This window comes from Protomyctophum parallelum, assembly GCF_964188405.1.
Source record: "Protomyctophum parallelum genome assembly, chromosome: 1".
Taxonomy (NCBI): Eukaryota; Metazoa; Chordata; class Actinopteri; order Myctophiformes; family Myctophidae; genus Protomyctophum; species Protomyctophum parallelum.
Genome location: NC_139697.1, coordinates 80,194,657 through 80,219,305, shown reverse-complemented (window position 1 = coordinate 80,219,305; position 24,649 = coordinate 80,194,657). Strand labels below are relative to the sequence as shown.

Here is a 24,649-nt window from a genome sequence, read left to right as displayed (position 1 = left end):
TAATGAATGAATAATAGTCGTTAATTAAAAGTCGACACGATGTCAAGGGAATGGTTGAGATGGCCAAAAACAAGGTCATGGTCACACTCTGGTTGACGGGAGATCTCATTTTTTATTTTGTTTTTTTCATAGTCTTTTGAATAAAATGTAATACAATTTTAGCCATATTCTAGTCATCTGAAAAATATAAAAATGTCGTAATGGTGATTTTACACACACCAACAAGACTGATTCATTACTGATCTTGGGTGAATAGTGCATGATATTAAAGTGAAACGTGTACCGTTTATGACCTATGAGATTTAGAGAAGCTCGAAATGTTGAATTATTATCTTCAATAACCTTTATTAACCCATTCTGGACGGGAACCCCTTTTGGTGTTTTAAGCATTATGTTATACTTTAGCTGTTATTATAATTATAATTTTTACCCCACGGTTTTGCAACCCAGTTTTTTTCACCCAGTGCCAATTATCTAATGTAATCCTGGGCGCTACAATTCCTCTGACAACCTGGGGGGGCAGCGGACTGACCTCATGCCTCCTTATATGCATGAGGAGTCCAAGCTGCTTATTTTCACCTGACAGGGGGAAATTTCCCTGGCCGGACGTAGTGCGTGGAAGGAACACGTTATTCCGACCAGTTCCTTTCCCCTCCATCAGGCGCCCCGGCTGGCCAGGGGGAGGTAGACCTGGATTACTGCATGTTTTTGCAAGGGTACCTACCCTAGGGGACACGGGAAGAACTGCAATTCTGCTATTCTGCTACAGAAAATCGTGAAAATGTGGTGCAAAATCTTTGAATATATATTCTTTCAGAGCGAACGTTTTTAACTCAAATCTTTGCTTCTGGGGGTATATATTATAAATATATTTTTTGCGGTCCTTGACATGAAATAGTTTGAGAACCACTGATATAGAATCATAGGATTTTCAGAAAACTGTCAGAATGTAGAAGACTTGTAGAATTGTCCTGAGGTCTAAATGGGTTAACTCCAGGCGGGGCACGTATACTCACCACTTTCTTGAGCCTCAGCCATTCGATGTCCAGCGTGGTGGTGGCGTCACCTGCCCAGTACTGATGGTGGCACGGCAACGTGGCGTTGTCTCCAACCACCCGTTTCATGTCCGTCTGGGCACACGTCGTTAGCACACCCAGGAGGACTGCAAATGGGAACAGAAAGAGAGAGAGATAGAGAGAGAGAGAGAGAGAGAGAGAGAGAGAGAGAGAGAGAGAGAGGGGTCCACATCAGGTCTGCGAGGCATTCAGAGCACAACTTGAGATTGATTGTCCGACTGTGTTCTGGTCATTAGCGTCACACCTAGGATTTAGTCACAGGCACATGATTTGCTGTAGTTTAATTGCACTCTTCTCTCGTTGTTCTCACAGATTACTGAAGATGACCCCCAATGTTGTAATGCTTTTTTCATGCAGCATTAACCATTTAAACTCTATATATGTACCGGTACATTATAATATCCGATCTACATGCTCACAGCTTCCCAGTTATTTGCTACTTTGCAGATCTAGATTATACATTGACTGCTTGAGTTCTGTTTTGTACTTTGGCTGTTGAAAAATAGCCATCTATAAACTCACAATGCGTCACATTGAGCTTGTAGATCAGCTTTTTTTTTAAAGAAGGGGAAAAAAAGACAAATCTTAGTATTTTTGGAATACTAAGGAAATACATATTTTGATTTAATTATACTCAAGTAAAAGTTTCAATATTTGTAACAGAGTTTTTCTGCATTGCGCTATTGGTACTTTTACCAACACTGTTGCAGCACAAGCACAAAGAGACTTCAAGGCAAAACGCATCATTCTTCCATGGGCTATAGACCGCAAGGCTATGAAGCAATATAGAATATAATGGGCATAACGGGCAACGCATAAGAGATCTTTTTTTTTAAAGATCTAGATCTGATCTCTTAAAGGCAAAGGCATGTGGCACAGTGATTGGTTTCATTATTGTAACGCCCAGACCACACCTATGCATAATGTGACGGTGGCGGAGGTGTTTTAGGGATGCATAATGTAATGGGTTTTAGGGTTTAGACAGGTGACCAAAATAGCCCCTTTAGTGCGGCAACGCCCCTTCCCCACTGCTAAATCCCCAAATAGTGTATTTAGAATGCTCGAACGAAGATAGAGCCCATCGTCTCTTGCCACACAAAAGTAGCCTTTATGGATCTGCTACTTTGATGCTTTTGTGTGACACTGTAGTGTGATCAAGTAGGGCGTTTTCCCTTCTGCCCTGGGATTGTCAATCTAATTAATACAACAATCAGCCACTAGAGGGAGATGTTCTTGCAACAAAATAATGGATGTTCTCTGTCAAGCAGGAAGGTAATTCCCAAGCCACTCATTGGTTATTATAGTTCCCCCAACGGACTAGCGGAGTGTCATCCTTCTTATTGATTGGCCTCCCAATTAATTTACATACTTATCAATGTAAATGTCACTTAGCACACTGGTTCTTGAGGAACCCCAAATTGAGATGTATTTGGTTGTAGACCCACGTCTTTTGTGTCAGATAACACCAGAAGAGAAGCAAACAATTTTGAGACATTTTTTAATTGTATATCTGCTATTTTTGAATTACTTTGAATGATTCTGATGCTGCGTAATACATTTAGCTGGGGCCCCCTGGAACCTCTCCAAGGACCCCTGACTTATAGCATAATAGATTCTGATATGCATGGTCATAAACTGAAGACCTGGTTAAATCCAGACGGAAGATGTTGTGATGTTAGACCGATGAGTCAGCCATTTCACATAAACTGCCTTCTACTGTTAAAAACCCACAACCCGAGCCAGAAATATTGGTGTAGTCATAGACTTAACATCTGAATTTCAACAGCCGCATGAAGGCATTTGCAAAGTCAGCCTATACCTACAGTACTATCGCCAGAATATATCAAGGATTTGTAGGACTTATGTCTCAGACATGATTCTTAGAGAGAGGGGAGAAAAAAAACATGCATTCATCTTCAGTAGACTCGACCACGATGTCTTTACAGTTCTCCCTGGGAAAATAATTGATCAGACAACTGCAATCGATTCAGAACAGAACGAGGTGCTTGAATCCCTGCTAATACCCGAAGAAAGTATCACTGCAGTTCTCAGGTCTTTACACTGGGCTCTCCATCCAGCTGTCTGTCAAATAATTTATTTCAGGGACCAAAATACAGTTCTGATCTTGTGCAACCTTCACAGTACATCATCAAACAGCCATACGTCTCACATCATCTGGGACAGGTCTGCTTTTATGAACCCACGCGCCACTAAAACACGTTTTTATACACGCGTACATATCTGGAACAAAGTTCCAGAAAACTGCAGTTTCTGCCAGAACTCTCAGACCCTTTAAATCAAAGCTAAAGAGCATTTTGTTTTCCGCTGACTTTTACTGATGTTTTCTAACCATTTCTCCATGCACTGTAATGTTATTCTTTTATTTGCTCTTTTCAACATAGGTTTTAATTGTATTGATGTATTCATATGTCCTTTTACTGTCCTAACCACTTAGACTAAACGCTATATACTGTACATTGCTGTACATCAAATAGTAAAACAACAGTGTAGATCTATAAGCTTACATTGCTCCGTGCATTTTCAGAGCATGATTATTTTAATGATCAATCAATCATAAGCGATTGTGTTCCATTGTGATTGTGAATCGATGGAACCAACGTAGCAGGCTTTAAGTTGCTATATCGGTATTACAATTAAAACACATTTGTCAGGGTTTTAAAAAGATGCAATACACTTGCAGGTTGAATTAAGCCTCCATTGATAAATATCACATATTACAGTAGCCTCAAAATCAGTCATTTGTAAGCAGACGAATTTCTTTCATGAAGTTCATACCAATGAGCCTGTACAGATTTTTGATGATGGGCAGAATCCAAAGGGGATATTAGCTTACACAGTAGAAATCCTCAGTAATAAATGTATCCATTCATAACTCTGAGAATGTGCAAAATGGAACCTAATGGACCCGACAGGGTCCATTTGGTTCCATTTTTCACATTCTTTAGAGTGACATTATCGCTGACGATTCCACAGGGTTCCAACCACAGCAGGGCTGACCGTGATACTGGCCCAGAAAGGGGGATAAAACACTAAAGAAGAGACTGACTGGGGAACGGTGGCTAAAACACTAAAGCGTGCAATTGTTCCTCCTTTTATGTATTTATCCCTCTTTGGACAGTGATCAAATGCATGAGCTGGGCTGGTGTGGCTGCCAGCATCTGTCCCCACTTTTGGATGACCGAGACAAAAATAGAACGTCTGCGCGTGCACATGCGTGTACTACTGTGCGTGTGTTTGTGAGTGTGAACGCACCTATTGTGTTCGTGAGCGCTATGGGCTTGTAGATATGCTATTTTCTTTTAAATTGTGAAAATGTGTGCAAATCTTTTTATCTCAAATCTTTGCTTCTGGGGGTCCCAACAGAAAACTGTTGGGATTTAGAAGACATTTGTAGAATCGATCTAAGGTCTTAGTGGGTTAAGTGCACACACGCACGCACGCACGCACCCACCCACGCACCCACGCACACCGGCCCATGTGTCATTATCAGCGGAAAAAGGCCAGAGCTGATTGGCTGGGAAGAGGAGGAGGAAGAGGAGAAGAGAGGCTGCATGGAGCACGTGTCCTCCTCTGTGAAGATGACACGTGCCTCACCATCCCCTCCTCCTCCTACCCCAGCCACGGACCCCCAGCTGGACCAATTACAGTGGCACCCAACCACCCTGCACCTTTCAAAAGTCTCCAAAGTCACACCGTCATCATCATCACGTCCCCCGCATTGCTTGCTCTCACCGAGTCAGCATGTCACCCTGTGACTCCTAGAGAGAGAAGTGGTCCTCAACCATTTCTTTCATTTCAAGGACCCCCGCTTTGATATGCATTACAGGCAAGGCAACAGACCCCCACGTTTGATACGAAAAATATTTATCTCAGAGACGCCAATCTACACAGTTAACCTATTAAGACCTGACCTGAAGAACAGTTTTCTGAACAAGGTATGATGCTATGTCAGTGGTGCTCCAAGGACCCCTAATATTAGGCCTATTATGTATATATTTAACCAGAACTTTTTCCCACCACTGCGTAGAGGTAAAGAAGCGGTCCAACTACACACTGCTCAGGTCCGCTTCACTTAAAGACTAGAAGGGTTTAAAGTGGTTTAATTACCGTACAATTACATTGTGTACCCTTCAAACTGTCCAAGGTCACATGGCCCGCATAGCTCGTTCACATATGGCAGAGTCAGCACCTCACCCATGCCTCCAACACACTCCTGCTGTATGATAGAGAAGAAGGATTTCCTACGCAACGGGTCGGGACTACATGTCTGAGCAGCGCTAAGCGATTCAACGTGTGACTGTGTCTGTCTGGGTGTCTATTAGTCTGTATAGCAGCACGGTTGCTGTGGTTACCGTCATGTGACATCATGTGTGTCTATACATAACATCATCATAATAAAAGGCACCGCTCGCTTCACATGGGTGTGATTTTCTGTTCACTGACCAATTTCTATGGGTCCTGATTAAATACCCCACCCCCCCTTTTTTACGTTTTCCTACTAAAAAGATTTTCCCCATAAAATGAAAAACACTTTATTTATTTTTAAGGACTAGGCAATGATACCATTAAAAGAAAAACGAAATGTGAATATAGCACACACTCACAACAATTGTAATGCATTGTGAGCTAATAGATAGAATATTTTCACTATTTTTGAAAAAGGGCTTAAATCATCTCTGTCGGGTGACGAGGAAAGTTACTTTTCCGGATTCAAATTCAATAATGGCAAAAGTAGCAGATCTACAAGTTCGTAAGCAAAGACAATTAATTTAGGTCTTGGTCGCAACGCGACTTTTGATTAAGTGGGACATTCATTCAAGAAAAAAACCCCACAAAAAGATAAATTCTGCCCGAGAGCAACAAAATTGTTAATTCATAATGTATTTTTGTACGTTTGGGTCCCGGGGAGATAAGACACTAGATTTATCTTTTGGGCCTTGAGCTGAAAAGTTTGTGAACCACTGTAAAAGCTCTGGTCTGAGGGGAAAGGAAAGCCATCAAACGTACAGTATGCCTGTGAGCTCAGCTGTCCATATAGTCTTCTAATTGCTTTCCCCTTCCTTCATGATCATGTTGGAGATTAGATTTTTATTTTTGTCATAAAGTAGATGTGAACTAAGCATGACTCCTGCCTGGGAGGATCATGAGCTGCATTGCTATAATGTTGCCTTTTAATTTCACTGTGGTCAGTTGAACATTATTGGTATTAAACATAAATCATGATAGCCTCACTATTATGTAACTTTTTCTAAATGAATGAAATCTAATTTTGTCCAATCTGTATTGGTAGAGTACGTTAATACAATAAATGAATACAATTGATGTGGTTGTATTTTGTCTCCCTGCTCTTCTATTGGGACATTTAAATTGTGTCTCACCTAACACAGGATCTGACACAAATTGTGACCTGATGGTCAAGATGAAATGTATCCCCTGAGCAAGCAGGCAGGTTCTATTAGCTCAATGGTAAAAGCTCAATGGGTTCAAATTCTACACTGTAAATCCCTTTGATTGTAAAAACTAAACACGTTCATGTGTTTAAAAAGTGTTACTGGCGATTAAACATGTTCTTCTGTTTATAATCTAAACACTGTGACACATTTAAAAAGTGTTACAAATGAGTGTTTATAACCTAAACACTTGCGTTTAGTGTGTAGGTAGCTAAGTTTGATGACATTGTTCACAGACTGGCTGTCGTACCCATAGTCAGTCTGCTTGCCTCTAGTTCCGGCTGTCTGATGCAGTAACGCAGTGTCAGCCTCATCCTTCTCTCTCTGACTTTGTCTGTGACCCGTGGTAGGTCCCCATAGAGGACCACATTTCTGATGTGGTCCGTCCATATGAAACCAGCTAGCCTATACCTTGCAATGTTCTAGACGCCTCTCTGCTGTTAACTGTGAAATTAAATGTAGACTGATGTATTGTGTTACACAGGGTTTGGGTGAGTTTATAAGGGTCTATATTGTCTATGAGAATGCATTTGTACTGCTTTTCCACATTATTTCCAGCATTTAAAATAATCTGTTGCCCTGTCTTCAATCATGTTGACGTGTCCTTAATTGAAACAATCAAAGACACTTTCAAAACTGCATCATTTACTTGTGTGTTCATCAAATACTCTGGCTCAAAAGGCTACGGAAATGTATTCATTATCTTCCCTCAATGAGAAAAATAATCAATGACACCTTTTTTTATATGATTTCAACCCAAAAGCCTAATGTGTGTCCATTTTCAGAACAAATTACTGATTGAGAGGAGCATGGTGATACTGTCTGCTATGCTGTAATGTCCATACATTTACATCTAGAGGAGCATGGTGATACTGTCTGCTATGCTGTAATGTCCATACATTTACATCTAGAGGAGCATGGTGATACTGTCTGCTATGCTGTAATGTCCATACATTTACATCTAGAGGAGCATGGTGATACTGTCTGCTATGCTGTAATGTCCATACATTTACATCTAGCTCATGGGCAGTGGTGGAAAGTAACATTTACTGCACTTTTAAGTACTGTACTTAAGTAAAATGTTGATGTATTTAAACTTTATTTGAGTATTTCCAAAGTTCCAATTATTGTACTACTACACTACATCTCTGTTCCAAATATTGTAGGACTACTTCTACTCCACTACATTTACTTGAGAACTTTAGTTACTAGTTACTTTGTAGATTTTCATTATTATTACAAAACATACATTAACCACTTCAGTCCTACAGTACATACATTTCAGCCATTTGAAAATAGACTTGTAGCTTGTAGCTATTTTCTAAATATTTTTTTAATATTGCAGGAAGAAACCCTAGGAGGCTTAATGATACAATTAGGACATAGTAGTAATTCCCTGTCCATATGGTTCTGTCACTGTAGGCAAGGCAAGGCACATTCATTTGTATCGCACATTTCCTAAACAGACACTTTGTAAAAGTGCTTTACATACTGTAAGCCGCATAAACAGGGCAATAACCCTGTTACTGCCATGTCGGCGCTAAGAAGGCATCACCAGAAGGAACGTGATGTAGTTCACATGGATATATTGAGAGCTACATTTCATACAGTAAATTGTCCCTCGACTTAGCTCAGATTAATTAGGCTATGAAGTTGTGATCAAGTCAAATAAAAAAAGATGCCATCGTCAGCAGCTCAGATAATGCTGCGCTACATTTCATATCTCGTCTAGTTTGGGTGGAAACCGCGCATGTCCAAAACTGTTACTTTTCACTTCAATTTCTTTTTAGCAAGAATGGCAGATCTACAAGCTCATAATGTGTCGCAATGTGGTGCGATGTAAGCTTGTAGATCTACTTTTTGTGTGTCAGGGTAGTATAATGACATAGGGCAGTGGTTCTCACACATTTTTGTCTCAAGTCACCCGTGTAAAAAACCTTTTCATCTACGGCACCATGAATTATATTGTTACTTTACCACACCTTTGCAGGAATATTGTCATATTAACTGTCTCCAATTGTCACAGGGACAACTGGAGAGAACATTTGTTTCCATTAGGACAGATTGAAAACAACTTTATACCAAAAATACACATTGTGAGCTTGTAGATCTGCTATTTTTGGCGAAGAGACTTAATTGTGTACTGTAGTAGTACAGTACTAACAGTAGGCTCACTATCCTGCTGCAAAAGAATGCAGCAAGTACAGTTTAACTCGGGTCCATTTTACTAAGCATAGAGGTACAGTATATATGCTGTATTTTGCGTGTCTTAAGTACCAGGTCTTATTACCTAACTTGAGTAAACTAAAGACGTGGAGGCGTGATCAATGCCATTTGGCTATTCCAAAGAGCATTGATCACGCCTCCAGGTCTTTAGTTTACTCACGTTAGGTAATAAGACCTGGTACTTAAGACACGCAAAATGCAGCCCTAGTGGTTAAACTGTAGTGACATTGACTACATTTCAATTATCAAAGTATTCTGCACCACATGGACTTGCATCACCGCACCCACTTTGAGAAGACCTGACATATAGGGCTTTTATTTACGAAAAAAAGAAAAAACATAGACGACAATTATGCAACAATATAACCAGCGTTTATGAAATAATGTGACAGGCATATCTACCAGCACGTTATTAATAGTGGTGAAGACTGGTGAGGATTTACTGTAGGTGAACCTATCAGAGACTGTAGAAGACACTTCCTGATTTACTGTAGGTGAACCTGCAGAGACTGTAGAAGACACTTCCTGCCAGCCAGCACCAAAACACTGACCTTCACAGATCAATATGATATATACTTTTTGAACTGCTAAGTGCTTTTTTGCTGCAATTGGCGACTTTTGTTCCCATTAAGTGGAACATAACGCTGACTGTGCATGTTTGCGCACGTGCGTGTGTGAGTGTGCATGTGTGTGTGTGTGTGTGTGTGTGTGTGTGTGTGTGTGTGTGTGTGTGTGTGTAATAGGCTGAAAGTAGCATTCCAGGGCTTCTTGGACACTCCAGAAATACTATGTAAGCTGTCTTGATATCGTCGCTGTCGGGCAGAAACCTCATATCTCCATTCCATATTCAAACTTTTTGTGTTTTTCCACCCCCGTAAATTAACGTCCTACTGTACTTGATCATAATACAGCGTCACATTCGCGCCACGTTTCGAACTTGCGGATTTGCTACTGTTGCAGTTTTTTAATTTTCAATCCTGAAAAGAAACAGGCTTTTTTGGGGGGATATATGAGGTTTCCACCCGACAGAGACGATGTCAGGTCAGACACCAGTGGTATGTTAGCACGCTAATGATGTTTGGTCGCTTTCAACATGTTCACACAGCCCTGTCCAAAAAAAAAAAAACACCGAACCACAAACTAGCAGAATATTGTCTCCTTTAGTCTCTAATTAATGGGCAGCTGGGCCACATGTGGTCCAAAGAATGTATTGAATTGTATCGTAAAGATTTTCTTATTGCACAGCACAACCTCAGTATGATTGATATATGAACTAATTAGAATTTAATTGCGTGGACTCAAATGCTTCATTTAATGTGTGTTGTCATGTGTTCTGTGTGTGTGTGTGTGTGTGTGTGTGTGTGTGTGTGTGTGTGTGTGTGTGTGTGTGTGTGTGTGTGTAAAAGCGAATGTGCAAGATTACTTTTTATTTTTTTCCCCGTCTCCGCGCAAACGAACCCCTCTTTTTTCACTTGGCTTCCTTCTTTGGCTGATGTGCAACTTTGCCTATTATCATAAGCCACAGCATAGTTTTGGTTTTCATTAAGTCTAATGCAATAGCCCCCGGGGCAGCTTGACAGAGCATACTGCAGACATTCTTTTCCTCGCTGTCGACGCAGAAACCTCTTATCTCCATATTCTAACGTTGGGCTTTTTCTTTGCCCCCTAAATGAACGACGTCACACTCGAGGACCAAGCTCCAAAGCATGTCAATCTGCGTATACTTTTGAACTCGAATCCCGAAAAGCAGTGATGGTACTGATCCTCATATGTTTTACTTTTTGTAAAATGGCATTGGTATTGCCATCAAAATATACTAGTAAGCATGTAGAATGTCCCATTTCATAAGTTGTAATTGAGTACATGCACTTAGTTACTTTCCACCACTGCTGGAAAGTAGAGTCATTCCGTTGTGGACATGTGAGGTTTCCACCACCTCGACAGAGAGGTTTTTACTACCTTCAAGGAGGCTGTAAAAACTCAGGTCTAAACACTGCAGACAGTGTGGTGTAAAAACATGACTAATTGGGGTGGTGTAGTTAGCTGGACGGCACTCACACCATCCATGAACTAGAACCCCTTTCATGGCTGCAAAAATAAAAAATAGCACAGGGCTGAGGTCTGAGGCTTAATTAGAACAATATGGAGCTGCAGTGGAGCAGAACGTTGATTAGTCATTTGTTGTCTGAAGCTCTTTTAAATAAACCAGAGTGATCTGTGCTTGTTAAACATATCGTCACTGCCGGGTGAAAACCTTGTATGTCCAGTAAAGAAAAGTTATTTTGAAGTTATATAAAAAAAACATTTATAAATAGTGAAAATAGTCGATCTACAACAAGGCTACAACTTGTAGATCGTTTATTTTCACTACTTTTGTGTGCAACACTGGAAGCATGAGGAAGTAGGGCATTACTGTACGTAAAATAAACAAACATTTGAAACATAGAGATGTGAGGTTTCGGCCTGACAGGGACGATATGTAGGCTAGAGTAGACTAGAGGCTTGCATCCGTCCTCTTCCAGTCGCACACGTGGAGCCGTTTAAGTCTAATCGACCCACGTCTTCAATCTGACATTCTGTTTCCCTCATTTGTTTTACATTCTGCAATTTTAATATGGGAACCGGGACGCGGGAGATCGTGTGTGGCGGCTTGGGCTTTTGACGGAACGAGATAATAATGGTTGAGTTTGTTGGATTCCCTTTCATTGTAGTGCCGAAACTGAACTAGGGGGATTTTTTCCCCACAATTGAGTTGGGTATAGAGAACAAAAAGAGATAGAATTTAATATGAGGTATATTGTCTCTCATGTTGGGCTTGGCAATAGGAAAGTATATTGCAGCAAATACGCCCTGACAAATTGGAAACATACAGCATTATAGTCAATGCTTCATTTCCTGGAGGCCCTGCGTCAGAGCTAATAAGTGTCTCTGGGACGTGTGACATGGTGTACAGTATATAAGCATGGCTCTCTGGCATGCAGTGTTGTCTATTATATCGGTTCTGTATGCTAAGAAGATTCAAATCCCTGATTTATACTTAGTTCAGCCACCCGGTGCTGTCGCGTTACTTGCATACCGAAAATAGCAGATCTACAAGCTCACATTGCGTCGCAACGTGTTGTGCTTGTAGACCTGCTATTTTCAACATTAGACGTGGACGTGCGACCGAGCATTTAAATCTGGAATGAAAGGAGAATAATGGTGTTTGGAAATTGGGAATGACATGTTCCAACGACAGCCTTCTCCTCCTGGGATTGGGACGATGCAGAATGTTGACGAAATAACACCACTGTTCACTGTGTCAGTGAAAAATATGCTAAATCATCAACATTGTTTTGAATAGTAGGAAATATTTAGATGACAGAATGGGGGTTTTGTTTTGAAGAACCTCGAGACAGCAACCACGGGGGAGTGGAAGCTGGCAGCCACGTCTCTCTGCAACGCTCCCGGAAAGGAATAGCTATAAGCCAAAGTCTCCTCTTGACACACACTTCTGACGTCGTCTACATCATAGACGGGCTACTGGCGGACCGGGGGGACCGGCCCCCAACAGCACTTCATATCAGGATAACCATATACTATTGTGTTCGGCTGTTCCAATTCCATTACATGCACGTTTACACGGCTCGTTTTAAGTCCCTTGTATTAAATTGTAGTTTATTATGTCCAATGTATTCGTATTTAAGTTATTAAATGCATTTGAAATGTGATACACATGTTACACTGAATAAGCATTGTTGAAGCAGCACTAACTTATTTTCAATGAATAAAAACATTTTGTCCAATCTGCATGTTAATACAATATGACTTGTTGGGGAGGCTGTATTTTGTCTCCGTGCTCTTCTTTTGAGACATTTAGATGCTGTCAAAGGTCACGTCAGGATCTGACACAGCATTTTGACCTGATGGTCAAAAATCAATTTATCCCCAGAGTAAGCAGGCAGGCTCTATTAGCTCACTGGTAAGAATTTCAGCACAGTTTCAGCAGAAAAACTGGTTCAAATCCGTGGTAGAAGAGGAAAGTTACATAGTGCAGCTTTAATATGCATTTTATTGTTACAAGTGTAACTATTAGGGATGATTTCAGTGACAGGGTTTGTATATAGTGAGAGCTCATATGCAATGTAGCCTCCTCGGGATTGAGTGTGGAAATTGCATTTATAAAATTGATCCCACTAAAAGCATATATTAATTATAAAGGCCATATAATATATATATATATATATTATAATGGTTTTTTATTTCTGCAATCACACTTACAATTATAGCAGTTAAAGAAAGCCAGCATTAACAAGCTGATTAACAAGAAAACACTCAATCCATCAGATCCACTGCAGGTACAATAGATGCAATAAGCAGTAAGTAACTAAGTATTTATTTTCTTAAGTATTGCAGGCCTACTTAAGTACAACTTTGAGTAATTTGTACTTTACTTGAGTATTTCCAATACTTTCACTTCTACTACACTAGATCTCAGATCCAAATATTGTACTTTTACGACACTACAATTATTTGAAGAAAATGTGTGCGCACACACACACGCACACACACACGCACACACACACACACACACACACACACACACACACACACACACACACACACACACACACACACACACACACACACACACACACACACACACACACACACACACACACACACACACACACACACACACACACACACACACACACACACACACACACACACACACACACACAGCAGATGGGTGACCGAGAGGCAGGAAGAGGCCTCAGCAGGTGGTGTAAAGGTCTACACACAGATGGAGTATGTACTGTAGAGGCATGGTGGTAGTGGACCCCAACATGGACACTGGACCTCAATATTATGCTGGCATGCACACGACACACACACACACACACACACACACACACACACAGGCATAAGTTTGGCACATATAGTATAGAGTCCATAACCTGCCCAGACACACACACACGTGCACAGTTGCACACACACACACACACACACACACACACACACACACACGCGCGCGCGCGCGTGTATCACAGTTCCTCTCCTACGTTGATGCAGGTATGTACGCAGGAAGCATGAGGAGGTAAACTGATTGGAACCAGATGAATGGTCAGGATGCTTCCTCTCCTCTCCTCTCCTCTCCTCTCCTCTCCTCTCCTCTCCTCTCCTCTCCTCTCCTCTCCTCTCCTCTCCTCTCCTCTCCTCTCCTCTCCTCTCCTCTCCTCTCCTCTCCTCTCCTCTCCTCTCCCCTCCCCTCCCTATACAGTTCTTGCTCCCCTATATTCTTACACCTCCCAAAGACCTAAATTAAAACAATGTGGGCGACTCGGTGCCAAAACACATCTCGTCTAATGGAGAGCACCACAGTAGAACGAGAGAGAGAGAGAGAGAGAGAGAGAGAGAGAGAGGATGTGGGAGGGGAAGGGTTTAGATATCGTAGCTGAAACTTCTTATCTACATATTCTAACTTTTTATTTTTTGTAAATGAACACCCTATTGATCATACTACAGCATCACATCAAAGCATCAAGAGACAGTGTCAGATATGCAAGCTCGAAATGTTTTGAGATCGTTAGATCTGCTACTTTTGCAATTTTCGAATCCTGATAAGTTTCGGACAATGAGGTTTCTACCTGACCGAGACGATATGCAGGGATTACATATTTTTTGGTATTACTGTAGATTGTATAAGACAATCGATTTACCAGGCAAATCACGATGGTGTGTAAAATAAGATCAAATATTTTCCATGACGACAAACCACAAAAAAAACTAAACTAAACAGGCACACTGTAGAGTAGGTGTAAGGCGAAAATAATGAAGAACTAATCTTTTCATGGCAGCCGAGGTTCCCCATAACTGTCTTTTCAGCTCCCTCATTGCCTCCCTCCCATACTGCGCTGATTAAAATGCATACCTTATCTACTTTATTTATACATTTGGCAATAGGGGAGGGGATTCACTGGAGCACTCAGGACATTATAGCACTTGGAATGTAATCAATGCGTCAGCCCTTTTAGCTGGGGACAACACTCACGGTCCAAAATAAATTGATTTTCTTTCAGCACCAGGAAGTAAAAATCTCATCTCTTGACTAAGTGGCTGCTATCTGTCAGTAGCACTTAAGGGAAGAGAATTGTGTGTACTGTGCCAAGAAGATGGACAAAAAATGTAAGTAAAAACTTAAATAAACATGGCCTTTAGTATAACGTGATTTTTCAAAAAGGTGTATAGAAAGTGTTGAAATTATGTTTTCATCTGGCCACATGCACCCACCAGTTCATTAAGTATACCTGTTTTTCACGTAAGCACCACCCACCTGAACTTAAGCCTCGACCACAACTGCTGTTGTTGCGACTGAAGGTCGCAGTTAACTATGGAATCGTGTAATTCCTGAGCGTCGTGCAAAATCCCCATACATGGGAAAGCCCCCATATAATGGTGCCCAGGTCTCGGGACATCTGATGTCATAGTAAATGCGATCTGCTGTCGCAATTAAGCCCATATGGAATGGGCTTATAATGTCAGAACCTGTTCTGACATTCCATATGTTGATCCTTCCACAATCCACATCCATCCTTCCTCTTCGATGTCCATTCAAACTCTAGACGCGCCTGCCCCAAAGTTATTAGTGCAGCCGCGCCCGGCAGCCAGAGAAAACTAGAGTTCTCAACAGGCCCTGTAAACTCAAGAGAATGTCCCCCTACCACCCTTAGATCTCCATATATGGAGCTGACCTGTTCTGACATTCCATATGTTGATCTGACCTCATTAAAGCCTGTACACTCAAGACATGCTCCTTATATGGCCAGTACAGAATTCATTCCATTTGATCTGACCCCCCATGCCAAAGCGCCAGTAGTCGCCAGCAGTCTACCGCCAACGAGGCGGATGCATGCATGCGACCTCGCCCTTTTGGGTGACGTTGCTTCTCGCCCTCAGGGCGTCTTACTGGTATGATAATGGGGGAGGGGTTAGGGTTATAATGTCACATAATGTGGGGTATTTCAATTGGGCCTTTTGAATCAAAGGCTTTCAGCTTTCAGGAAGAAACAAAAAATACACAGGGAAGACAATATGTCTTTTCTTATTGAAATATTTCAATATTCTAACCACACCTGGGGGTCTATTAGAGTAATGTTAAAGTCCACTCCATCTTTAAGTAATACAGCTCTCACTGTGTACTGTACCTATCAAATGAGAAAATAAATCTGGTCTCTGTCTCGATTCAGACTCGATCCCCTCTCTCACTCATCCGGTCTTGATGCTGACTCGCATGCAAAGTCTAAAATATGTAATCTAGATAGCACATTATGTAACATTCTTTAGTGTATACTTATAGTTTCATTGTACAGATGTTCTACTGTTAGACGGATGTTAGGTTCTTAGTCCACTTATGATCCTAGATGACTATTTCTATGCATTTGATGTATTACCCTGCATTAAGAGCGTCTGCAAAATGCGTAAAATCTAAATTGATGGGGTTGATCCACTTTGGTGCAAGAAGAGGAGAGGAGAGGAGAGGAGACCTCCCGGCTGGATTGTTCACAGGACTTACTGCAGCACATCATGCTCCCTGAAGGATGCACACTAACCATTAGTGACCTTTAGCACCCACGCCTCGGGTCAAAATGTCAACTTTGCACTGCACAGTATGTATCATAATCTAATATGGCAGGCTGCATGGTGGTGGTGAACCCCTGCTGGTTGTAGTGACCCGGTGGCTGCCTGTCCTCTAGCGCTGTACCCTTGGAGCCCATTTCCACTTGGGTGTAAAGAGCCTCTGGGGCCTCTAGGGAGCATAGTTGTGTCTTATGTGTTGAGTGACTAGCATGTGTAGTGTGTGTGTGTGTGTGTGTGTGTGTGTGTGTGTGTGTGTGTGTGTGTGTGTGTGTGTGTGTGTGTGTGTGTGTGTGTGTGTGTGTGTGTGTGTGTGTGTGTGTGTGTGTGTGTGTGTGTGTGTGTGTGTGTGTGTGTGTGTGTGTGTGTGTGTGTGTGTGTGTGTGTGTGTGTGTGTGTATGGGGGGGGGGGCCTAGATGAAATTAAAGTGACAATATAAGGACTCTTAATACATACAATCAACAACCTATAATTATAAAAACTGGTCAAGCATTTTCAAATAATAATAAGAAGGAGGTGCTTGTCAACCCCACAGTTCAAATATGATTTGTTTGTGGGGTCGCAGCCTGAAAAGGTTGAGAACCGCTGTGCTAGGCCAGGGGATAGTACTGTTCATGACTAACCAATGAGGATGTTCTGCCTTCTACTTGAATGATGTGGGTTGACAGTTGATGTCATTTAACCAAATAGCAGTTGCGATGATGTGCGTTAACTGACATACACTAGTTGTGTAAAAGTGTGTTGTTGTTGTTGTTTTTATAGCTCTGTTTAACCACATACATTGGAGGAAACCAATGCAAGGCACCGGCTTGCTCATTTGAAGCCAGGGAGAGCCTCGGACCAAACTAGGAAACTTCCCGATTACCAAGCCACTCTACCTCCTGAGCCCAGCTGGCCTGCATGGAGTCAACGAGTGACTAGTCAACTATATCTACCTCCTGAGCCCAGCTGGCCTGCATGGAGTCAACCAGTCACTAGTCAACTATATCGGGGAGACCTCTAGACCTACTGTAACTTTTACACTTTAGTAAATAAACAGATACCAGAGTTTATTATCCCGTGGGGGAAATGCAGTAGCTCCGGAGATGTACTTGAGTATTGGCATCAAGATGTACTTGAAGTGGGGAATTCTGAAGTACGAAAGTAGAAAATACTCAATGTGCAGAATTCCCCATTTCAAGGTTTCAAATGTATAAAAGTATTTTGAAAATTGCAGATCTACAAGCACACAATGCATTGCGACGCATTGTTAGCTTGTAGATCTGCAAAGTGATTAATGTATGTTTTGTAATAATAATCAAAGTAACTATATACAGTTTTCAAATAAATGGAGTGTAGTAAAAGTACAATATTTGCCTCTGATATGTCGTGGAGTAGAAGTAAAAGTACTGGAAATTAGAAATACTCAAGTACAAATACCTCCAAATTGTACTTAAGTACACTACGTAAGTAAATGTACTTAGTTACTTTACACCACTGTGTCCTGCACTACACAGTGTGGCCGTGTCCCGTCAGGCACTGCACAGGAAAAGCAACAACGCAGGTTAACAAAAAAGGAGACAACCGCAAACAGCTCATACGTTTTACAGCTTATACGATCTTTAGACGTGACGTGAGCATCTCTAGCGAGTCCCTGGAGCATGTCAGCCTGAATAAGTAGCAATGAATCCCAGAGCGGGGTGGGGGGGGTGGGGAGAATAAATGACGGAGGTCGGCCGAGGGTGCGCCATTTGTCAGCCTGATAAGGTGGGCTTTGACGGGTGTGTGCAGGCAACAGGTTCAAAGGTCATCTGCTGTCACAGCATGCCACCCAGCCATGCGGTATAGATGAAGGGAGCAGTGTTGCCGGATTTTGCGAGATAAATAAGCAACCAGGTTCCTGATAGGCCACATGAGAACTTAAAACCTAATGCATTGGCTATTTGAAAATAGATGATACAAATAGAAATACAAGCTCACATCGCAATTGCTATTTGCTATAACAACACAAATCTGGTGTTGGGGTTTCTTGACATGAAAATGAAAAACCACTGGTTTAAACAACATTAGGAAATAAGCCCAAATCCCCACAACTAGCTTACAAGCAACTTTACAGAAAAACAAGGCCTGCTTATAATAAGCAGACATGGCAACACATGGGAGAGAGTCATGGCCCGAGTTCTCTGAGATTATGGTCATACAGCACTTAGTTCTCAAACATTTTCATGTCAAGGACCCCCAAAGTAATGACGTATTTTGACACTGACTTCCCCATCTGAAAAGATATAGTGCCAGGGACCGACACCCATAAAGAAGATTTGTGTTAATAATACAAAGAATATTATTACATACATTTTACAGTTGACCACCCTGAACCAAGGACCCCTGGGGGTCCACAGACCCCACTCTGGGTGAGTAGCAAATCACCTTTTAGGGGAGTTGCTATACTCACCTAAAACTGAATGAATGAGCCTTTAGAGGAGAGCGTTGGACCTCTCAGAAACAGACTTAACACAGAGTGACATGTGTACACACATAGGAAAACTGCACTAATTAACCCATTAAGACCTGAGGCCCATTCTACAACACTCCTTCTAAAGCAGCAGCTCATATTATAGCCCCATATGGGACCTCAGTCCCTCGACTCATACTGTAGCTCCGAGATGAAGTCCCATGCACCGTCTTAGGCTTCCACCGTGTTTCAGAACCGCCGCAATGTTTTCCACTGCAGTAAACTTAATCCACTCCCACACTCCACTCCCAGCTGCTAAACACATACCCACGACTCGGCACGAGCACTAGTCACTGGTTTGTGTCCAGCGCGCTGTGAGGTCACACCGGCCGGGGGCCAAACACAATAGCCCTGGAATGGTCAGATGGCCACCAGAGATGATGGCTAATGAGCTGACATGAGCGCTCAGTCAGTCAGTCTCTCCTGAAACAGCTTGCATTGATCTGCTACTTTTGCTATTTTGGGGAATTCGAATCCTACGAAGTACCCGTTTTTGAACACCCGACAGAGATGAATAGTGAGTCAGGGCTAATATAGCCTGTGGGAATACCCCCCACTGCACTGCACCTGATGGCAGCTAATTGTCACACCCTGTCAAACCACCAGAATAGCTACTGGATAGTGGAGTATTGGTTTTAACACAAAATATTCTGTGCAGGCTATGATATGGGGTTATCCATCCATCTATCTGTCTGTCTGTCTGTCTGTCTGTCTGTCCATCCGTCAGTACTATAGCAGCAGTACAGTAGCTATAGTATAGTATAAGGGTTTCTTTCTGTGTCTGCAATAATAACTCTGAAATATTGACAGAAAAGTCAGTGAGTTCAAAATGAGTAAAGTCACGACAACCTTCATTTTTATGCTGCACTTTATAAGGGAGATTTATTTACAAACATGCCCATGGCAGATCTCCCCTACTGGGCATAGCCCTGTGTGTGTGTGTGTGTGTGTGTGTGTGTGGTGTGTGTGTGTGTGTGTGTGTGTGTGTGTGTGTGTGTGTGTGTGTGTGTGTGTGTGTGTGTGTTTGGGTGCGTGTGTGTGTGCGTGTGTGTGTGTGTGTGTGTGTGTGTGTGTGTGTGTGCGTGTGTGTATAATGGAATGAGTGCAGTAAAATGAACGGCACTATTAGTATGCCAGTAGAGTAGTATGTCCCCCACACACGCACACACACACACACACACACACACACACACCTCATAAGTGGTTGTCATATTATGACATCACTTATGAATAATGTGTTCTTTATGACTTGCTTCACACATGAGCTATATTGTATGGATTTTCTTTACAAACATTTAGAACGGTAGTGGTTCTCAAATGCTTGAAATCCCAACCACCTCCAGGGTGCTATGCATCGGGGCCAGCGGTTCCACCTCCAGGGTGCTATGCATCAGGGCCAGCGGTTCCACCTCCAGGGTGCTATGCATCAGGGCCAGCGGTTCCACCTCCAGGGTGCTATGCATCGGGGCCAGCGGTTCCACCTCCAGGGTGCTATGCATCAGGGCCAGCGGTTCCACCTCCAGGGTGCTATGCATCAGGGCCAGCGGTTCCACCTCCAGGGTGCTATGCATCAGGGCCAGCGGTTCCACCTCCAGGGTGCTATGCATCGGGGCCAGCGGTTCCACCTCCAGGGTGCTATGCATCAGGGCCAGCGGTTCCACCTCCAGGGTGCTATGCATCAGGGCCAGCGGTTCCACCTCCAGGGTGCTATGCATCAGGGCCAGCGGTTCCACCTCCAGGGTGCTATGCATCAGGGCCAGCGGTTCTCAAACCATTTCACGCCAAGGACCCCGAAATTGGTATGTATTCTGCGACAGACCCCTGGCCCCATCTGAAAATGTTCCTGCCAGGGATCGCCGGAAGAGATGATTTATGTGTTTTTCAATATATAAAAAAGAAATAGCACTGCAAGCTTATAGAGATATGCTATATTTTTCAATGGCCAACACATTTGGTTAAAGTGGTTAAAATGATTGTGATGCTGTTAACTACTTTTGCTGGCCTGGGGACCCCCCTGGACCACCCACTCATGTCCTTGACCATGAGTGGGTTCCAAATTGGTTCCATTTGTACAGTTCCATTTGTAAAGTTATGGGGGTCATTGGAATTATAAACTTTGAGAACCACTGTACTCTAAATGGAACAGAGCCGTAATTATCGGTAACACCATGTGAAGGAAGTCGGAAGAGGCCAGAAGTAGAAATAAGAGTTATTTCCAAAATGGCGTACGTGCGTGCATAGAGCCTATTGGCTTCTAACTATCAATAATTTTGCTGCATGGGGACCGCCTTGAAGCCACATCAAGGACCCCACTTTGACAACCACTGCATGGATCCAATTCCATCCTTGATAAAGGACGTGGGATATATTGTATATCAGCCTCAAGCAGTGAGCAATAGATCTCAGTCTCGGATCCATATTGAGTGGAAGTCTGAACAAGTCTGTATCTAAGTTTTAAACAAGAGTGAGTATCCATTGCAGTCGAATACACGCAGGTCAATTTTTTTGTTGAATGAACAGCAGCACCGTGTCCGGCCGCTTCCTGAGGTTTTGTGTTACAGTGTCTGTTTGGTTGTATTGCATGACATTTGAGAAAGACACTTCTCATTCGACACTGCGGTTACAGCGTTGGCGTGATGGTGTCTTCTCTCCAGCTGCTGCTATAGTTGGGCACTGCAGGGTATTGGTCGGGCTACAGATAATCTAACTATAGGCGCTTTAATTGATAATAAAACATATGACGAAAGTAACAATTTGAACTTTGCAATAGGTTTCGTCAAAATGTTTCAAAATTGTTTCAAAATTATAAAACAAGGCTTAAGTAGTGTACTACTTTTAACATACTTCAAGGTTATTTGAGTACTCAAAAAGCAACCAATACAATCATTGCAAAGAAAGTTGTAATTTCAATGCCATGTTATGCAACTTGGATTTGTGTGTTTGCGTGCATGAGTGTCGGGCAGACTTGGGAGAACTCGGAGGAAGTGCCAGAGACTGACGGAGGGAGGGAGACGTCTCCCCGTGGCACCATGTTGCGGCGCGCGGTGACCCCTGTGGATGACCTACATATCTCCACCTTAATGCTGCTCTTATCTCCCACTGCTCTGCCTCCTCCCTGGCCTAGCATGGCATGCCGCCCTGTATTCCCCTGCTCCCTGCTCCACTTCTCAACTCTCTCCTTCCTTCCCTCCTTCCTTCCTTCCCATACATTTCTTCGCCCCTCTCCATTACCTTGGCCTTCATCTCCATTCATTTAGGCCAGCGATGCTGGACCCTCTGTTTGGTATGCATTGTTAGACCACGACGGACCCAGTGTTGATTTCGACGGCAAGTTCTGGTCTAGTTTTAGTCGTAGTCGTTTTGAGTAAATTCCATTTCGTTTTAGTCATATTGCAGTCGTCTGACATGTTTTAGTCGACTAAATACCATAATATTTTAGTCAACCAAATGTCAGCTGAAATGCCTGATTGTGCCTGAAAATAACAGATCTAGTGGGGCCCAACACGTTGCTGCGCGACCTGAGACACCCGAAATGCAACTATTGGCTTTAGAGTGGTAGGGAAAGCCAGCAGCAATGAGCCAGGAACGGAGGCTTGTCCAACATTGACAGGGTTATTTAGAAGGGCGTCCACTCCACACCAAGAACTATAAACTTGATCTGTGAACATAATGGATAATGTTCTGTTCTATGTTCTGTGGGCGTTAGTGGAGTTGGGTTATTTTATATATATATATATATATATATATATATATATATATATATGGATGCCAGGGTAGTTATAATTATGGTTGTTGGTGTGGACAGTTTTTTGGAGTGCAAGACAAACCAGGAGCTCAACGACCCTGGAACAGTGCCTTGCCCAAGGGCACTCTGACAGTGATGAACGCCTAGGTCACATAGATCAAACCTGTAGTGCTGCCACTGCAGAGCAGCCTGAGTCATTCAGTTACAAATAAAAGACCTACAGTATAATTCAACATGGTACTTGACTAAAAGCACAAGATTACTGGCATCAAAATATCATTGTCGTCGGTTAGAAACCTTAACTCCGTATTTAGATTTAGTTTTTGTTTTGGTAGGGTTTCCTGTCCTACTGATCACACTACAGCATCACACAAAAGCATCAAAAGGTTGGAGCTTGTAGATCTGCCACATATGAGCTACAGTAGGCTTTTGAATTTGAATCCTGAAAAGTAACAGTTTTGAACATTATGAGGTTTCCACCCGACAGAAAAATATACTTTAAATATCAAAGTAAAAGTACTGAAATCTTCAAACATCTGTAAAACTTTTGTCGAAAATAGGGCTTATTTGGTAAATGTGTGCTTTGTAAAAATCTCAATCTACAAAGTAACTTGGAAATAGTACGAACTAGCACGCGTGCATGCGTGCGTTTCCCCACTGGAGATGACCCGGCTAAGGTCTTGCTTCAGTACTCCAGAACACACTTTGTTAATTAACTCTATTAACTCCAGTGCTCTCTTAGATGTGCTTGGTTTGAAACGTGCTCTGAGCTTTAACTCTGTGTAATGTCGCATTATACGTTGCTGTTGATTGGAAACCTCTCTAAGAAAAGTCTAAGACTCCGGAATAAAATCAAGAAAAACTGTGGAAATAGAAAAGCGGTGTGTGGAGTTGTCTGGTGAAAGCCATATTGAAGAGGTGGGTCTTCAGAGCGTTTTTCGAAGGTTTGGAACTTTGGATTGTTGGGGTGGGGGGTGGGGGTAGCCTCGCATAGCAATACTATCACTGCGTGGATATTAGTCTCGTCCCTCTCGGTGTTCGATTTCTTTGCGCAATGTCCTGCCCCATATTTGAATACTAGTCCTCACACAATTGAGAGGGGCCAGACTTAATCTGACTGGGGCAATATGCATTGCAAAGGCAGATGAAGGCTGGCTACGGAAGGCTAGGGGGGAGTGCATTCTTCCACATGGTCGGAGCAGCAAAAGCTCCAGGTACGGACTCGGCCCTGGTTGACCTCAAGGAGGTTGGCGTCACCAGACCTGAGGGAGCGGGAGGGGACATGACGTTTGAGGAGGTCCAAGAGGTACTTTTCAGGAAATTGACAAGAATAACCACTGTCTTTCAATGGATCCAATAGTAGTTATTATATATTTATTCAGCTCTTGTCAATACTTTTCATTGGTTAAATATTTATAAAACCCACAGCTTGTCCAGTTAGCGACATTGTTGTATGAGAACGTAGGGCATTATTTTATGGAACAACATTAACCCATTAATACTGGGAAAGCATCATATACATTTCAGCTATATATAGCAACATATACATTTTTCAGAAGCAGTTTTTGAAAAACAGTATTTGAAAACTTTTTTAACAAATCTTCTGGGGTTCCCTGGCACAGAACATTTTCAGATGGAGGTCCATGGAGAAATACATATTAATGTGGAGGTCCTTGGCACCAAAAATTTAGAACTACTACTTTCAACTGAGTTGAAATAATATGGAAATCGAGGGACGACAAAACCACATGAACAGTTAAAACGAGAACCGCATTTTTCATGCTTTAATAGATCAGAACTTTCACGACACACACACACTCACACTCACACTCACACACACACACACACACACACACACACACACACACACACACACACACACACACACAGTCCGTTTATTGTGTCTGCATTGGAATAAATTTGCATGCCAATATTCTTCTGCAAAACAGCATCAAGGCAATTAATCTATCTCTAGTTTTTTGACACATTTGCATAACATCAAAACTGAAATGCATGGTTATA

General features: G+C 42.3%; 1 protein-coding gene across 1 annotated transcript in view; it reads right to left on the bottom strand.

Moving 5' to 3' along the window:
• LOC310858918 (CXADR-like membrane protein) overlaps positions 1 to 24,649 on the bottom strand; it is a 121,737-nt gene that overhangs the window by 17,458 nt on the left and 79,630 nt on the right. The window contains exon 2 of the mRNA XM_083765223.1: positions 1,017 to 1,162. Coding sequence (XP_083621349.1) covers positions 1,017 to 1,162 — 146 coding nt within the window. The remainder of the gene's footprint in view (positions 1 to 1,016; positions 1,163 to 24,649) is intronic.